We start from the raw sequence: 19,644 nt of genomic DNA, 5'->3' as shown, positions 1-19,644 counted from the left end.
CTAATATAGTCTGAATTGTTACTTTTAGAATCAGTGAAAAACAATAAGCATAATTAAATTGCTTTTTTTATTTCCTTCAGAAATACAAGCCTGGTCGATGTGATGATATTTTGAAATGGAAGCCACCCAGCCTGAACTCAGTTGATTTTCGTCTAAAGATAACAAAAATTGGTGGAGAGGGGTATGTAATCTCTTCCCTTTTTAAATGTGTAACACTCATGAGAATGTCCTTTTGCATTAATCTCTCCTCTGGTATTTCTTGACATTTCCTGGTGCTAAGCTTTTCTATATTCTGTGGAATTTGTTCATTGAAAATACAGACAACTGTTGTGATCAGTACAGTACTGAAAACAGTGGCAGGTGTTTATAATGAAAATTTGCTCATTCTTAAATTAAATTCCATAAAATAATAAAAAAAGTCCTTTTTGGATTTGGCACTACCTCTTATGTTTTTAGAAAGTAGACAGGCTTATGAGCTCCCATTCTTGTGTAAAATAACAATTTTCCATTGGTTTTATGCAAAATAATAACATAACCTTTCTTCCATTTTAGAATTCTGCATAAATGTGACAGACTCTTGATTTCTTGAAAGCAAAACTTTAAATTTTTACTCAATAGATATTCTTCAGCATTGTCTTTAAAGCCATTTTAAAAAAACCCAGTGAGTTTTAGTGTCAGAAGACATGTAAATCCTTCCATAACATCAGTTCTACATAGTCATACTGTGCTTAGTTCAGTCACCACACACATTTAATATGGGCAATTCCCATGTTCAGTTGTGCCAGGGAGGAGAAGGGGGAGACTGAGTCACTAGATTAAACCTTTCCTTGGAAAAGATTTTGTTTAAAACAAAGTTAATTGATTTTTAGGTTGCTTAATGTTTTAACATCTGGGACTCATTTCTGCTGACAGTTTGAAATACTGACATTTAGCTTTTCGTTTTCTTGGTGCCACAGGCAACTCAATAAGATTAAACAATTAATTCATATATTGCTTATGTATTTCAGAGTGCTATTAATGGCCCATCTAGCTTACAGAAATTTGCGTATCATGTTTATGAATATATTTGATGAATAGAGAGTATACTAAGTTTATGGAGTTTATTCTGCAAAATGTATTCAACTGCTCAGTATTTCACGAAGTCAGAAGGATCTATTCAGCTTTTTATGTTTGATAATGCAATATGAACTCCTCAGTAACAAGATAGCTATTTCAGAGCATATGCAGGCATATTCTAAGTTTGACTTTAGAGAATGAGCTCATTGCAAACATTTCAGGTTTGTTTGGCTTTTATTTAGGTCACAGAACAGTGTAATAGGGAAGATTTCTGCCAAAAATTTTTTTAAATTAAATGTTATATGACTGGAAGATTATTTTTATTACAGTATTCTTTTGTGGAGCTTATAAATATACAGCAGTACCTGTGATTCAGAAGCAAAATGCATTATATTTTTCATTTCACATTAAATAAAGGAGTATTCACTTGGTTAGTTAACACTGATTCCAAATATAAAACTGTCAGTGCTATTATGTTGTGTTTACTATATTGCATCATAGGTTATTTGATCAGAACATGGAAACATTATAAAATATTTGTCAGCAACAACTCTCTCTAAATAGTTGGGCAATTAGTAGCAAGTTATTAGAGGCAGGCTGTTCTTTGTGAAATTTGAAACACTTTCTGGTGTTTCTAGAAAAGTTCTACCATATTTTAGCTATGTGAAAATAAGTGCATTGCTCATATTGTGAAAATAATTTATCTGAATTAGCTTGTAAATACTTCAATACTTAAATATGTGAATGTTCATTTTCCTCTCACATGCATAAGAAAAAATAATCCTATAAATCTAACGTGATAAATAAAGTACAGCTTTTCCAGGTAGGTTTCACTTTGTCTCCCATGACAGTTGGCTCCTGTTAGTAACATAAGTGCATTCATCCAACAAAAACAAAAATTAACGAGGTACTGGGTGGGAAATAATTTGCTGTTGTTGGGAGAAAGGCATTTATGTTAAGTAATGATCTATGAAGCAGTAGCTTCTGCCCAGTTTAACACAAACAATGACAGAAATACTCCAGATTTAACTGCTTCCGTTAATCTGAGCAATTAATTTATTGCTTAGTAAAATATTAATTCATTTGAGGAAACATCAGAATTACACTGATTTTGAAATTGTTGACTAGGGTTTTAAAAGAAGCAATTTTAATTTTAGACTATGAAAAGGCAGTTCCTGAGTTCTGAGCACTACTGTGGTAAGATGGTTCAGAAGAGGAGGCTCCGGGGAGACCTCATCGCTGTCTACAACTCCCTGAAAGGAGGGTGTAACCGAGTGGACGTTGGTCTCTTTTGCCAGACGACTTTCAACAAGACAAGAGGGCATGGTCTTAAGTTGTGCCAGGGGAAATTTAGGTTGGATATTAGAAAGAATTTCTTTACGGAGAGGGTGATCAGGCATTGGAATGGGCTGCCCAGGGAAGTAGTGGATTCTCCGTCCCTGGAGATATTTAAAAAGAGACTGGATGTGGCACTCAGTGCCATAGTCTAGCAACCGCAACGGTGGTAAAAGGGTTGGACTCGATGATCTCTGAGGTCCCTTCCAACCCAGCCAATTCTATGATTCTATGATTCTATGAACTAAAATTTGTGTTTCAATGAACTGAACATCTTACTAATGCTAATTCTAAAACAACCACTTTAGGCTTCTTGCCTTCCTTCCCCCAAAGGGTAAGCAAGCATTGGTTCTGGTTTCAACTGATGAGTTTAAAAAAATTTCCTTCTTCAGTAATCCAAAAATAAATCTGGCATGCATTTGACAGAGTATTACTGATGTGGAGAAAGTACTGGTATAGAATTTGTATGTTGTTTTGGTAAAGTTAAGCAATAATAGTTAGGGAAACAAAAAGTATGCCTCTGTATTGATCACTTACAGACAAAAGAGGAGCCAAAGTCAAACTATTGATCTCAAATACCTGTCATCTTGAAACAATGAGGATTTTCTGTAATTTCCTAATTATCATGTAACTTCCTCTGTTATCATGTATAGGCTCATCCTTAAATTTTGACACGCAGACATATCTAAATGTGTGCTACAAGTGTGAGATCTTTTCACAGTTGGCATGTAGCCAGCAGGGATACAGGCTGTACCTGTATCACAGAACTCCAACCATGCAGGTGCTTGTATTTATAGTCCCCTGTTTGGTTAAACTGTGGAAAAAAATATATAAGTGCATTATTTATTCAGTAGCATGAGATTAGAGCACTGTCAGCATTTGGATGGCACACGTATTTGACAGCTTGGACAATTGTAAACAATGCTGTGCATTATTCAAATGAATGAAAGAATTACCTCTAGGAAATATACCTAGGGAGATTGCTGGATTTAAGTCAGTACGATTATTTTCCATCTACCTAAAATTCCCCTGTGCTTTCTGTTGTGTATTTTCATCCATAGATCAGTCTGCAATAGTGATGTTAACTGCAAAATAGCTGCTGCCTTTCACCCCAGATGTAGTTCAGTTATGGATGAATGAGCAATTGTTTTTATCAAGGGTTCCCTTATTTCTCTATTGATATTGGAAGGATTTTTCCCATTGAATTAAAAAGGAGGATTGGGCTTATGATCAATGAAGTACTTTTAGAATAAGCTTCCCTATAAAGATGAAGACTTCATGAAAAAGAATAAAAACACAAAGAAAAAAGATACTATTGAATCATAAAGAAAGGCAGGGGTTTTCTAACCTCAGTGAGCTAATCCTGACACTCCTGGTCAGTGCATATATCTGAAAGAAATTGCATTATTGCCCCTGAGGGAATTATGGGCTATCAGCTGAGCCATGGTAGTTGTCCCCTGTGTATTGTCATAGTCCAGCCTGTCCAAGTGTCCAGTTGATGGTTAAATTAATGTTGTGCTTGCAAGAATTCCAGCTTATGCTCTCTCTCACTCTCTTCTCATCACATCAGTATAGTTCCTTCTATTTTAAAATCAATCAAACAAACGAAAAACAAAGAAACTTCAACACACAATCCAAAACAACCAACAGCTTATTAAATCTTCTAAGAGAGATTTCTTTGTTTATCTCTGGTAAAACACAGCAGTTGAACTGAACATCGTGTGTGCCTTATAAAAGTAGGCCCCCTTGCCAGCACTTCTTTTATCATTTCAGGTTTACTGTGATAAGGGTCTCATATCAGTGATGCAAAGTGGAGCCTTTTAATCATAAAACAGTACCTTGTATTTTTCCCAAATTATGATGATATTCATAGAAAATAAAATAGCAGAGGCTCAAGAACATCAACTGCATTTATAAATGACCTAAAAGTTAAACAACCTTATCTGAAAATAATATGGAGGTTATTTATTTGCTGTGTGCAGCATCTGTTTTATTACGCAGAAGACAGTTTTTAGAGTATAAATGCTTTTCCCCATAATGTCTGACTCTAAGAATATTCCTTATAAAAAAAAGCACAAAACAGCCCAACTCTGAGCCTTATTTAAATGTCACAAAAAGCAACTGAAAATGTCTACATAGTGCCAGATTGGTGGTAGCTTCCAAAATCAGAATTTCTTAAATGTCCATACTTTTTCAGTTTTTTAATTAGCCTATGCTAATTTTATCTGAATCAGACGTGGTATAAGAGAATTACAAGCAAGGGTTTGGTTTTATTGGCTTTGACTGAATATCTTACTGGTTCAATTCAATATTATTTCAAATCACAGAATAATGTCAATTTTCTAGAAAACCTTGGTGTATTGGAGCGAATCAAGAACTTTACACATCTTCTAAGACAGAAATAGTAATGAAAGCTTGTTTCTTTAAGAAAGTTAGTAATCTGAAGCAGACATGAACTCTTTGTTAGTAGCAAGTCTACACCGTGTTTTTTTAATTACATCCATGATTAAGCAGACTACATGGAGAAAAAAACAAGCAAGCAATGTTTTGCTAGGTTCTGTTTACCTTGGGCATTGTCAAGTATAAAAAAAAAAAAAAAAAGAGAAGTTACAATGCATTCAAGGACAGTGGGGGCTTCAAATCTTGGATAAGTTGTTAATTACAAAGCAACAACAAGCTGTAGATACCGTGGCTGTAGGCAAGTGAATTATTCCTGTTGCTGGATGTGATGTCCTTTTTGTTCTGTAAATTAGAAAGACCTTCTGGGGAAAGGAAGAGGAGGGAAGCTGCAACTGGTTCAAAATCACTGTAATGTTCTTGATTTGCTTTCGTATATCCATGTTGTCTGTCACAGAGTGGCTTATCCTTTTTATCAGCTACTCTTCCTCACTCTTCTGCTTAAAAAAATAAATTGGTAACTGAAAATTCATAAAAGGCAATTGAATCAGCTAAAATATGCAAAACTGACACAATAGTTTGGCCATTGTTTTGTTGCTCACTCCTCTTTTTCCATTCCTTCTGTTATGTGATTCATAAATTGTCTGTTTGGGCTGGGAGCTTTTTGCCATTTCTCCTCTTTGCTGACTGCCCATTATCAAAGAGCACAAGCTTGTTCTTATACATGCCATCTGTCTCAGAAAAGGAGCTTTACAAATAGTACTTCATCAATAAAAATAATAATCCCATATTCCTCCAGCCTCCAGAGATCACAGTCAAGATTGTGTTTCTGTTGAGTACGGTGGAGTTAGGAGGCAGATTCCAGATGTTGTTGCACAGCAATTATAGAACAAATAAGGACAAGTTGTTGCAAAATAGATGCAAAGTTGTAGAGTGTTGGGATGACAACAGGGTGCAGGTTTGAATATATTAACTACATTTGTGTCTGTACTATTGTTAAAGGAACCATGTGCTTTGAAGTTTCTATTTCCTTCAGGCATTCAGCTGTTACCAGAGTAGGTCTGCCTAGTTCTGAAGACATTTAGGGGTGGCCTTGTGCAAACTGATTTGAGAGAAAATGTGCAGAAAGAAACAGTTTGCTGGCATGGGAAGGGGAAGCAGAAATACTAAGATGGTAGAAATACTCATGCACAGCTGTCACCATTGGCATTGCAATGGGAACTCCTGAGGAGACATTTTACCTAGGTGCCATGTGGTAAGTATTACTTACATGAGGATATTTAAAAACTTTTGGTAAGACTTCAGTATTCAAAAATTCTTTTCAAAGTAAGACTTTGAATCTAGACTCTATTTATACTTTGGTACACTGAACATAATGCTGTACCTTCCGCAGCTAATACCCAGGATACTCTTGGAATTTCTGATATCAGATTTCAAAAAAGAACTCAGCCTCATTTTTTTCATATGTTGAAGTGGCAGCCTTGGGCAATCTCCATCTGTCAGATAATTACTCCAGTTTAGCAACTCATATCTCCAGATTTTTAAAAGCTTTGTCTCATATCATCCTAAAATTATCTATATGCTTGCAAAACGGCATATAAAAGTAGCCCTGAATTTTTTACAGACCCTTTCCTTTTTCTTGAACTTGCTGCCTTTTTAAAGTAGTTTTTCCAGTTGCTCATGTCAGCTATTGCAGTGATTAGCCACTCTTGTTAAAGATCCTTTTCTATCTCTAAGTGAGATCAAGAAAAGCTCCCAAATAACCATATGCCTCAAAAATTTTCTTATCTGCCATGTACTTCTCTGTTCTATTTTATATTTGGGTAGATATTTTATTTTTATGTGGCTGTGTAGCTTAGATTTCTTGCTACTTGTGAATATGTAAAATGAGGGCTGATGCCATCCCTAGCTAAACAAGGGGGTAAATCTTAAGCTTCCCAATGGCTGATTATGGCTTTTTCAAGGCTCAGGTAGGTAGTATCCCATGGCAGGTCCCCTAAAGCACCAAGACATCCAGGAAAACTTCAAGGACAGCTTCCTCAAAACGCTTAAGGATATATTCCTCCCTTGTGCAGGGAAAGAGGCTGGATTGCAGAGGGAAAGACTGCTGGATTGCTTGAATGGGGGAATTCCTGAGTTCATTCACCCAAACAATGAAGTGTATGGAAGATGTAAGCAGCAACAGGTCTCTGTGGAGAGCATAAAAAGAGTGGGTGTAGAGGGGAGGGAATTAGGAAGGCCTCAACTCAGCTGAAGTTGAAGGTAAGGACTTCTGTAGGTACCTTGGTAATGAAAGGAGACTAGGGGAAATGATGTGCTATTAATACAGCACAAGACATAGTGATAAAAGATACAAGAAAGGCTGAGGGTGCATACTGCTGTCTTTGCTTTGGTCTTGAATGGCAAGGTCTGCTCTCAGGTTTCAGAGATCCCAGATCAGGGTAGAGTACAGGGAAATCAGTTACTGCCAAGTGCTGAAGAAGTTCAAGTTAGGGACTTCTTAAGCAAACCAGACCTCAGGTTACTGGAGGACAAAACTTTCAAACTGTGGCAAAGAAAGTGCTTGTGGCAAAGACAGCCAACTGATAACTGGGCTGCAGGTGAACCAGATAATTCTTTGGCTCTCTTCACCTTTTGTGAGATTGCCTGGAGTACTGTGTCGTTTGGGCTACCCAGTATGAGAAAGACATTTGATGCACTGGAGCAAGTCCAGTGAAGGGCCACCAAGTCAGTGAGAGCATGTGGAGACCATGACATAGAAAGAGAAGCTGAGTGAACTGGGTTTCCTCTGTCCCAAGGAGAGAAGTCTACATTAATACTTCATCACTGTTTACAGCTCCCTAACAGGTTAGAGAGAAGATGGAGCCAGACTGCCCAGAGATGCATGTTGAAAGGATAAATAACAAAGGACAAAATTGTGGAGGGACAGGAGGAGAAATAGTGTGAGAAAGGTGAAATGTTGTAGTAGGGTCACACCTTGTATGAGGAACAGTGTGGGCAGCAGGAGGAGGGAAGTGATCTTGTCCCTGTACTTGGCATTGGTGAGGTTGCACCTCAAGTACTGTGTCCAGTTCTGGGCCCCTCACTACAAGAAAGAGATTTTGCTGCTGGAGTGAGTTCAGAGAAGGGCAACCAAACTGTTGAAGGGTCTGGAGAGCAATCCCTATGAGGAGAGGCTGAGGGAATTGGGAATGTTTAGTTTGGAGAAGAGGAGGCTGAGAGACCTTATTGCTCTTCACAGCTACCCAAAAGGAAGGTGTAGGGAGGTGGGTGCTGGCCTTTTCTCTCAAGTGAATAATTATAGGACTAGAGGAAATGGCCTCATGTTGCACCAGGGATGTTTTAGACAAGAGGAATTAGGAAGAATTTTTTTACTGAGAGAGCAATCAAGCACTGGAATGGGCTGCCCGGGGAGGTGGTGGAGTCCAGTCATGCTATAGTGGGCATGGTGGTTGGTTGGTTGGTTGGTTGATTTGTTTGCTTTTTGATGATTCTGGGGGGGATGTTTTGTTGGTTTTTGTTTTTTTTTCTTTTCTGGGGGGGGAGATGTTGGCAGTTGGGTGCATTTGTCTTAGAGGGCTTTTCCAACCATGGTGATCCCGTGAAGTTGTGGAAGCTCAAGGCATTCAGAAGTGAACTGGATATGGCTGTGAGCAACCTGATATAACTTAGAAGCATGAGACAGATGACATTCAAAGGTCCGTTCCAATCAGAGTAATTCTAAGATTATCTGCAGATCAGATGTTAAGTATTATGGAACTGTTAGACACTTAACTATGAAATACCTTAAAAGTTTTTATCCATTCTTCTTGTTTCCTTTACTCTGAGATTTTTCAGAATGTTTACTGTACGTGTATTAAATTTTGGAATTGTCCTTTTAGAGAGGTTTTTTACATTGCAAATAAAACAACATAAATTTTTAATATGGAGGATTTTGTCTTTGTTCTGTGCTATAAAGGTCTGCCAGATATATAATTTTAAAACTGTCTGATTTGAATAGAGAAAAAGTTCATCTTCCTTTTGCTATTACTTGAACAAAAGATACTCTGCTCTCAGACTTACTGAAACTCAGTTGTGAACATATTTGTTAAGTACATTGTATTCTTGGAAATCCTGTTCAAAGTTGTTTTAATAGGTTTCAGAAATTGGTATGAGGTTCTCTGAAATGCATCTTTATACAATAACTATTTGGTCTCCTTCAGACAGGAAATATTTTCTAGATTCAGTGAGTATGCCATAAATGATATTTAGAGTACTTCTTCCTCCATTAACTGCCTCTTGTGTGAGTTAATATTCAGTTGGTTGGAGTATTTTTTAGTTTGTTGCTTAATGAGATTTTTATTGAGTTTATAGATAGGTACATTTAAAACTGTGTTTGAAAAACAGCATTGGTACAGAATTATTGCAGATCTGAAAACTAAGTGTTTTTTCCATAGTGTTTGGAATTTGATATGTATTTAAGGAAAAAAACCCTCGGTTTAGTTCCTTGCATGCTGTACTGTATTTCAAAAATTAATAAAGCAAACTGAGAGGGAAGAAAATTATTACTATGGTAGAATAGAACAATCAAGCTGGACAGCCAAAGATATTGCACGTTTTCTACTCTTCATCGGTCTTACTTGGAACATTTTATTATTTAATTTTCTGATAATACCAAACTCAGAGATCATAAAAGAAGAGATACAAGTACTAAGTAATGAGTATGGTAAAAATAAATCATGACAGTCATAACTCCAAAACCACCGTTCAGTTTCCTTTGATACCATCAAAATGTTATGAAATTGGTTTGGGAATCAGTAGCTGAGCTTTTTGTGTCTTCCTGAATTCACAAGTATTTTGGAATCAGCAAAACATGTCAACAAAATAAATGACTCTGGTGCAGGATGTTTGCAGTTCTTCCATGACAGTGTTATCACTACAGTATGCAAGCAACTGTAGGCTTCTAAAACACATTATCAGCAGTTTCACCTTCCATGTCTGATGGCCAAGAGAAACTCTTGGTACATGCACTTATCTTACAACTTCAGGGACAGGTGAAAAGAAACTGCATAATTACTTCTAGAATAATTACCTGATATCTCTGGTTTTGTAGGGATTCAAGTTGTGGTGATTGATTAAAAGAAATAAATATCTATGATGAGTTTTTGGTAATTAGCATTTTCAGGGACACTTACATTCTGAGGAAATAAATTGGATTTTTAATATCTTTAGTGAATTAGGATCTTTCATAGGCTTGGTCTTCCCATCATTTTGTCTAACACCTGGCTTATAGGGTTTTTTTTCTGGGTTTTTTCTTATGCTTTTGAAAAAACACAGTGAGGCTATAGGTGCTTGTATCTGTCTGTGGGAGACCAATGTGCATAATGAAAGCCTGATGAGTCAATGGTAATGAAGAATCCAGGGTGTTACTGACCTAAGTGATAGGAAAAAAGAGCAGGAAAGCTATTGGGTATGCAGCTTGTTCACATGCTGCACTTTGACAGGGAGTATCTAGTGCTTTGTAAAAAGCCTTTAATCGTTTTCAGTAGAGATTTGGTTCCATCTGACAACAGATGCAAGCATGTCATCCTGCTAGAGGATCTTAAAATTACTTATTTTTTACGCTTTTTGTGCTTTCCTGCTTTTTAAGAGCAGTCTTATGACAATGCATGTAAAGTACAAACATGGTTCTGTAACAGATTCTATTCTGAAATCATCTTCATGGCTTTTATCTTAAACACATGAAGATATGTTCATTTACATGAGCTACTTAACTTTTAGCATCATTGTATATAAAGAAATAATTCTTTATTTTAGCTTTGAAACCCAGATTTCCAAGGTTATAAGCTGCTTCAGCTTCATATGAAATTAATCAGATTTTTTTTATTTGTAAATATGTGTACCTATATGCATGTGTGTGTATGTGCACACAGGGAACATCTGCTGCTTTATGCTGTAAAATTAAAAACTCAAACAAAAATGTTTTAAATCAAAACAACTTTCCTCTTTTCTTCCTCTTGTTTATAAGTGGGAACCTTGTTCTCTTTCTGTCATGCTTATTAATTTTAAACATTTTCCATTTTATTTGGTCTTTGCCATTTTCAATTTTTAGCTCTTATTCATATATTTCTTAACTGGATATTCTTGATTTATCCCTTTTGTTATTTTTCCTGCTTTAAACATGTATTGCAATCCTTCGATTTCATGGTTTTAAGCTAGGTATCTAACTGGTTCTGCATCTGTACTCTACCAACCAATATTCCATCACTTGCTTATGACTTTGTAAATGACAAACAGAGACACAGACTCCAGCATTTTGCTTTACTTCGTATGTATAAAGTGAATATTTTTTTTTTAATTACCTAGTCGCAAAATTATGTGGAGATAAAAAAGCATGTGAACTGCTGGGGAGTTTATGGACAATTCTAATGTTCTTGAAAGGTTAAAAGGCTCAATACCCATGTGTTAGTCTTCCTGTCTATTGCCAGACCCCCTGATTTTTGAGAGATATGACAGTAAGAAGTTTTACAGCTGTAGTGAGTGCCCTATTACACACTCCCCAAAAGCAATGTATATATCTCTATCAGTTTTCAAGATGGGAAAAATGAATTCTGAAGAGAAGACTGACTCAAGGCAGCATGGTATTAGTTAGAAAAGGACAGTCCTCAGTTGTACCCAGCAGATGGCATTTTTCCCCCTTATAACAAAGTATTTTCAAAGCTATACTGTTTAGCTATTTTCATGCTTAATAAATAAAGCCTTTTTTCACAAAGTATTAAAAGATTTCACTGTGAGCAGAGATTTATGAGTGGATTATAAATGAAATATTATATGTATATCTCCAATTACAGGGTAGAGAGAACTGGAATTAGGAGACAGGAGAGTGAACTTGATTATTTTATTTCCCCCTCTCAAGTCTGTGTAATCAAAAGTATTATCTCTCACAGACATTTATAAAAGCACTTCACTCTTTTGGTGAATGTTAAAGCATCAAGTCTCCAGTGCTCAAGTTTTTGATCTTTTTACTCAGAAGTACAAAATTCTGCTTGAAAGTGGATATTTGACTGTAGGAGATCACTGAATTTGGGGAATAGAGCAGGAGAGATGGACTCAAAAGTGAATTGGAAGTGTCCTAATGAAGGCTCTGAACCATTCTCTCCCCTCTGGAAGGGAAAATTCTCAATGGGCACAGTTAACCCTTCTCAACTAATGTATTAAAAAAACATTTCTGACTTGTTAATTTGTGGTGATAATGCTCCATGCACAGTTCTGATTCAGGACGTGTTCTTTCTGCTTGCATTCAAGAAGAGATGAATGGACTCTCTGATTCTGCCCCTGTACTCATCCCTGGTGAGGCCACACCTCGAGTCCTGTGTCCAGTTCTGGGCCCCTCAGTTTAGGAAGGATATCGAGGTCCTGGAGCAGGTCCAAAGGAGGGCAACCAGGCTGGTGAAGGGACTCGAGCACAGACCCTGTGAGGAGAGGCTGAGGGAGCTGGGGGTGTTCAGCCTGGAGAAGAGGAGGCTCAGGGGAGACCTCATCACTCTCTACAACCCCCTGAAAGGAGGGTGTAGCCAGGGGGGGTCGGTCTCTTTTCCCAGGCAACTCTCAGCAAGACAAGAGGGCATGGTCTCAAGTTGTGCCAGGGGAGGTTTAGGTTGGATATTAGAATTTCTTTACGGAGAGGGTGATCAGGCATTGGAATGGGCTGCCCAGGGAAGTAGTGGATTCTCCATCCCTGGAGATATTTAAAAAGAGACTGGATGTGGCACTCAGTGCCATGGTCTGGTAACCGCAATGCTGGTTCAAGGGTTGTACTTGATGATCTCTGAGGTCCCTTCCAACCCAGCCAGTTCTATGATTCTAAGCCTCACTGGACAAGGTGGTTTTGCTTATTTTCTGTATAATGCTTACTTTGATAAAAATCTTCAGACGTTACTTAAATGTTAAGAAAATCGTGTTTCCAAAGATGAATTGCATATCATGATAAGCTGGAATTTTGGTTTTAGATGAGACAGTGGTAAGGCAGACAAATACTTCCAGCTGAGGTAGGTCACAAGCATATTTAATAGCAGTAGTATTAAGCTTCAGCTGTTTGAGGTAATTCTGGAAAACTAGCTAATCAAAACTGGTCCTTTGCCTCGTCTACTCAGCCTTATAGCAGAATGTGATGAATGGTTTCTGCACAATGATAATTTCTCTGTTGTTTACCTTAGTTTCTCTTTTACATTGAAAATAAGAGGAAGCTATTATACAACTTAGCACTGCATACATGCATTGTATGCCAGAGTTTTCCTTGTAATATTCAGGGGAATTTTTCAAGTGTCTTTAGAACCTGAAGTCCTACCTTTTTCAGGGATAAAATTAAGAGTCTTTGATGTTACTTTGCTGGTGAATTTTTGTGATTTGCTAGAACAGGTATCAGCAGAAGGTACACCTAAACCCGGTCTGTGGCTGGACGAAGCGTCCAGTGTTATACACTTCTAAGCGCATTAATTTGAGTAAAAATAAATTGGTCCCCTGCATTTAAATAATTGCATAGCCTAGCCTGTACCAGCTACTTAAAAGCATATGTTGTTGACAAGTTTACTAGACAAGCCTGAGGAAGAGAAAGAACCCTAACTAGTCCAAAAAAGAAATAATAATGAAATTATATGGCATTGTCTATTCTATCACTTTCTGTCGCAGAGACTGAGGATCATTCAGTTCCCAAGGGATTTTATGTGGCATTTGGTTCAAATGTTTGTTTGTTGCTGATAGCTATGTTATGACACTGATGATTCTTTTTAAATGATGGTTGCATACAGAAAGATTTTTAAACAATCAAAAAATCCAGAACATAAGGATACGATGGTTGCAGAGTTGCTTCTCTGTTGCAGTATTTTACCAAGTGAATATTTAAACAGTGCAATCTAATTATGTGCTCTTGTTTAATGCAAAAGATAAATCTCTATTATAGCTCAGCCTAAATTATTCCTTTCTTTCACTAAATTTGAATTCCTTGCAAGACATCAAGGTTATAGAAATTTTTTCTGACAGAAGAACAAGGATGGATATAACAAAAAGGGCAAGAATGTGGTGATAATTTAAATCTAATTCTTCTGGTGTAAAAAAATAAATTTAATGCATTTCTGAAGCTCTGTACCAGCAACTCTTTCAACAGAGAAGTTGGCAGGTTCCATTTTTCTACAAAATCTCATTTTGAAGTTTAATTACCAAGGGGACCCGCAAAGAAATACAGAAGTTGTGGAATGATACTAACAGTGAGGAAGAATGAGTTAGGGAAAAGTGGGGTCAAGGAAACCTTAATTATAGAGAGATTTTTCCTCTACCTTCATTTTAGGTAACATTTCTTTACTAGTAGCTAAGGCAGCTTTCTACTCAAATTTGCTGTATTTAAAACAAAATCAATAATAGTAACACCACCTCCACCCTGAACTCTGAGGTTCTATAGGTACCTACCAGGCTTTTGCATAGGGAAAGACCAGCAATAAGCTTAGGCAAAGGTGTTTATAATTAAAAACTGATGGTTGGGGAAAGGATAATGTATTAGAAGAATAACCATTGCTCCAACTGAAGTGAAATCAGACTAGCTTGGATCTACAGAACTGGCTGGGATACTGGGACAATTGCTGCTTGAGGAAGTTGGGTAAGGAGTACTTTTGCAACTCACACAAGTATGAGGTTGCATTCTCTTTCTTCACTCAGACTTCTTTAGCCTGAGTTGTCTTCATAACAATTTAATGAACAATAATTCTCTAGGTTGTCTAAAAACCTTCCTTGTGTTCTGGCCATAAAGAAAACAATTCCCTTTTCCTTTCTTCTTGTTTTCAAATGTCAAATACAGCAATAGCTGTCTGTCTTAATTTTGTGTTATTTATACCTGACTGAAGTACCTGTTTGCTGCCTGGTGATAAATTTTCTTTGCCATAATAACAAGTTGGTGTTGAAAGTAACTTCAAAGAAAGGAACGGCCTATTTAATTTTTAAACAGTCTTTGAAGGAACAATGAAACTTGGATTTTGCAGCATTTGTATTAATTGTTGTCTGATAGATGCTCCTTTACTGGTTCAGGAAAGTGTGCATATAAATTAAATTAGATTTAATTCTTTTGTGCATTTAAAATCCGTCATGGATAAGTCTTCCAGTGTAAATTGCTGGATGTGAAAAATTAAAGCAATATTCTAAGTTTGAAGCTAAATATATTAGACAGAAAATGTAGAATCATATGAATTGTTAAAGTAATCTCATAGCCACTAGCCTGTAAATGTAAAATGTAGTAGAGAAATGTTAAGGTTACAGCCTAGCATCCAAAGGAAATTTATTTCCTCCAGAAAGAGTTGATCCCAGGGACTGTACATTTCTTGTTTTGGGACGGGTCTGTAGTAGCTGAATAGACAGAACAACTTTGACTGCTCCTAAGTGGCACTTCTCTTTAGAAAACAGGTTGTAAAAGAAGAAATGAGACACTTTGTTGTTGGGTTTCCTAGATGGCATAAATCTTGACAGCAGGAATGTGTTAAAATGTAGGTTTCCCATCATCTGTTATGGGAATATGTGCTCTATGAGTTTGCCCTTTTCTCTCTTCTGCATCTTATAATCTTCTGTGATACTGTTCCCAGATAGCCTCAATTTTGTGTTCCTGCTAAGGTTTTATTCATTCTCCTTTCCTTCTCTCATCTGTATTTGCATGTGAGTCTTCAGGGCTGGTTTCCCAGTAAAGGTTATTATTTTTTTTTATTTGCTGTCAGTTGCTATGCTAAAGAGATTAAAGTCCTGGTTAAAATGCACAGAATATCCATGAAATAGCTAAAATTGCATTCCTGTATGCCACTTGATAGTTTCCTCCCTCTGATGCACTGAAGATGTAGTTGAGTATATAGGAAAAGGCAATAGCCTATGCTGTTTTATTATGCTTATTGTATGTATTTTTTAACAAGCCAGATTTGGAGACATCTTTCCTCATACTCAAGATGAACTTGCATGTTCCAGCTCTTGTTTCTTCCAGCTATGTCACTCAGTCTAAGAAAACATACTGATTTTTCTTAGAGATTTTTGTTTTACCTGAAATCAGATTTGAATTAAGTTCAGGTTTTAGTAACAAACAGTACACTGAATTTTTTTAGCAGGCTTTTTTATTTCTTTTTTTGCAAGGCTAAATTATAGTCCAAAAGGATATACAAAATTGCTTGCAGTAAAAAATGATGTCTTGCAGGCATATTACAAAAAGGAAAAAAAAGTAGCCTTCTTTACTGTACATATGTTAATTAATAACTTAATAATGTACATTATATAAATCTTCTCAGAAACAGATTAAAGGGAGAGACAGCAAGTCATCCTGATACCAGTTAAATGAGTAGTTATGAGCCAGAGACTGGAAGTAACTAATTTTTTTTGTCCTATGCAGTTAGTATTTAATCATAATTGCTCTTTCACTTGTGCCCTACATAATAAAAAATCATCATTCAGGAGAGTAAATGAAAAGATGCTCTCTTTTTGTAGTAATAATAACACAGCAGTTTGATGAAGAATTATTTTTTCCCACAGTTAATAGGAAAGACAGAGTTTTGCAAGTGTGTCATCACCCAGGCCTCAGCTTTTCTGACTCTTTGAGTATGTGACAAAATAGGTTAATAATTTCATGTAAAGTCTCAAAAGCCAACATTGCAAAAGAAGAGAGTAGGATACTGATAGCACACAAAGAGCTTGCAAAATCAGCTCTGGGGGATTTAGAAGTGCCTTCTCCTTATTGTAGAGGAATTCTCTCAAGTTTGGCCGACCTGCAAACTTCTTTTACTTGGAAGTGTCACCTGCCAAAGTCTGGGACTGCCATGAGGTCCTGCCACCACTGCCAGGTGTTGGGAAAACCAGAAAACTGTTGGAGCAGCTGTGCTGCTAAATGAGGGGCAGAATGGGGGAGATAGGTGAAAGAGACCTGGGGGTCCTGGTTGACAAGAAGATGACCATGAGCCAGCAATGTGCCCTTGTGGCCAAGAAGGCCAATGGCATCCTGGGGTGCATTAGAAAGGGTGTGGTTAGTAGGTCAAGAGAGGTTCTCCTCCCCCTCTATTCTGCATTGGTGAGGCCGCACCTGGAGTATTGTGTCCAGTTCTGGGCCCCTCAGTTCAAGAAGGACAGGGAAGTGCTTGAAAGAGTCCAGCGCAGAGCTACTAAGATGATTAAGGGAGTGGAACATCTCCCTTATGAGGAAAGGCTGAGGGAGCTGGGTCTCTTTAGTTTGGAGAAAAGGAGACTGAGGGGTGACCTCATCAATGTTTTCAAATATGTAAGGGGTGAGTGTCAGGGAGATGGAGTTAGGCTTTTCTCAGTGGTGACCAGTGATAGGACAAGGGGTAATGGGTGTAAATTGGAGCACAGGAGGTTCAAGTTGAATATTCGAAAAAATTTTTTTACTGTAAGGGTGACAGAGCCCTGGAACAGGCTGCCCAGGGAGGTTGTGGAGTCTCCTTCACTGGAGACATTCAAAACCCGTCTGGACACGTTCCTATGTGATGTACTCTAGGTGGCCCTGCTCTGGCAGGGGGGGTTGGACTAGATGATCTTTCGAGGTCCCTTCCAACCCCTAGGATTCTGTGATTCTGTGATTCTGTGAAATGAGACCCCAAATGAGACAGCTTTCCTGCCAGATCTTTGTCATGATTTTTCAGCAGTAATAACCTGTGTTAAAATTGCTGAATATTTCTATCTCCAACTCTTCTCTGATGATTCAGAAAAGTTGTAGAGGACAAAAGTTTGGTTTTAGTTTCTCTGTGTTAAAAGTGGAAAGACAAGAGAGAGGAATAACAAAACCTCATGTGGGAAGAAAGTTCAATGAGCTTCAGAGTCAAGCCTTTGAATGTTAGGAAATAAAAAAATTCTAGTTGCCAGGTTCATGTACTTTATGGTACATTCCTTAATTAAATGGGTAAGTTCCTTTCCCTAATTTATACACACAGGAACACATATCTTTCACTGCAGGGGAAAATAGTGCTAAGACTGTAAGGATGATTTAAAGCATGGCATCAATTCCTTTCAAGCTTTGTAATCTAGCTAAAGTTGCCAGCCATTGCTTCATAACTTGCTTCATCAGCAGACTTGCTGTGTTCATGACTTTTTCAGATTACTAATAAATACATTAACAGTCTGTTACATAAATTGAACAGTCACTTGGCCTCTGCCAAGATAAAAACTTACCATTTGTTCTGCCTGTCCAGGCCCTTAATCAGGGTTTGGTCCATAACTGTAAGTAGCCTCTTCATGTAAAAGCACTTACTGCCCACGTTGTGTTTTTTTTTTTTCCAAAAATAAACTACTGTGGAAGACTGAAACAGAAGCCTTTTGGCAGTCTGAATAGATTATGTCAGTGTGGTGCCTCTTCTGTCCCCCACTCCTTTTTAAGTACTTCTTCATTAAAATGATCAAACAAGAGGCAGATGCAGCCATAGTGGGAATGTGCCACCTCCTAAGTAGCACTGCTGTGCGTCGCCAAGGTAGGCTTGCTGAACAATGCTGTGCTAAAGGGTAGGGCTCCAAGAAGTTGTCCAGAATTATTTTGTTATGGTGTTAAAGACTAGCAGTGTCAATGTCAGTTGACCAATGTCAACTCCCAATTAACAGGGAGTAATTAAAATTGCAATTTTCATAGCAATTCAGACCCTCGTATTTTGAAACATCAGAAATCTTGGGCTTTGTGTCACGGTTTAGTGATTTATTTCACTTTATTTTTAAATATATCCCCAGAGCATTTCTTGTAGTACTTGTATTTCTGCAGGAATTTCATTTTGATAAGTGAAAAAAATGTTTCTGACTAGGTGCCTTTATTTTTTCAGTGGGAATTGACAAATCCACTGGCTTTTCAGCAGTCTCCTTGTCTTCTTTAGTTGCTTCTCATATTTCTGCATGGTCAAGTGAAACTACTGATTTTTTTTTTTTTTTAACCAGTTTTGTACACAGATTTACTTGAGATTTTTTTGGTCATGTCTTATTTATTTCTTCTGTATCTTATTTGCTGCTAGAAATCCATTTTTCTTAAGTAGTTTCTGAGACACTTAAAATGTCTTTGTTTTGATTTTTAAAATATCTGTAATTCAACTTTTGTTTTATTGGAGTCTCCAGATACTAAAAGGTGGTAAAGGTGAAAGGACCCTATGGGATCCTAGAACATGGATTTACAGTGCTCCAGTAAGTCCACTGCAAGGCTGTGTGGGTGCTCCCTCTTTGTGTCAGGCAGTTCTTGGAGCAAGTTTGGAATAGTTCCTAACTCTTGTCCTCTTTTGCAGTGACATGAAAGAGATGATAATCAGAAAGAAAAATTAACATTTGCTATCAGAAATAGATTCTGATAGTGAAATCTCTCAGCCTATGTCATAATCTCCCAAAGGAAAAGGCAAGCAGCCTCATTTTGCAGATAATTTATGGCCAGCCTGGACAAATTGCTCATTATACTACAGGGAGTAATATTCCATTGGTGGAGGAATGGGCATGATTATTTAATGGGTACGTTTTTTTTTTCTCCTTACTTTCTAGCTTTTATGGATAAGTTAAATATAAATGTAGTCAAAATGCTTCTTTATGTAATTGGCCTGTAAGGCAAAGGGTGGACAACCATTAAAGTATTGTCAGCATTATACATAAAAGCAGCAAACAAAAGAACTGTTTTTGGAAACATCTGATGTTGTGGTTTTATTTATAAAGTGCTACATTTTTTGTAAAAATCTCACTTTTTCTAGGAAAGCATTTGTGTACAAACAAGGAAAAAGCAAAACAAAACACAACAGCCAAACACTTACTCAAAAATAATGCAAATTAAATCAAAGTAAACTTTGATGTTTGTCAGCTTATTCTTTTTGACGATGGGGTAGAATCACTTGCAGACCC

At 37.2% G+C, this 19,644-nt stretch overlaps 1 protein-coding gene across 1 annotated transcript in view; it reads left to right on the top strand.

Moving 5' to 3' along the window:
- Positions 1-19,644, top strand: part of RNGTT (RNA guanylyltransferase and 5'-phosphatase) — a 167,613-nt gene that overhangs the window by 107,561 nt on the left and 40,408 nt on the right. The window contains exon 13 of the mRNA XM_030448061.1: positions 81-181. Coding sequence (XP_030303921.1) covers positions 81-181 — 101 coding nt within the window. The remainder of the gene's footprint in view (positions 1-80; positions 182-19,644) is intronic.

The sequence above is a fragment of the Calypte anna genome, chromosome 3 (assembly GCF_003957555.1).
Source record: "Calypte anna isolate BGI_N300 chromosome 3, bCalAnn1_v1.p, whole genome shotgun sequence".
Classification (NCBI taxonomy): domain Eukaryota; kingdom Metazoa; phylum Chordata; class Aves; order Apodiformes; family Trochilidae; genus Calypte; species Calypte anna.
The sequence above is the reverse complement of the archived record's forward strand: the minus strand, read 5'-3'. Positions and strand labels throughout refer to the sequence as shown.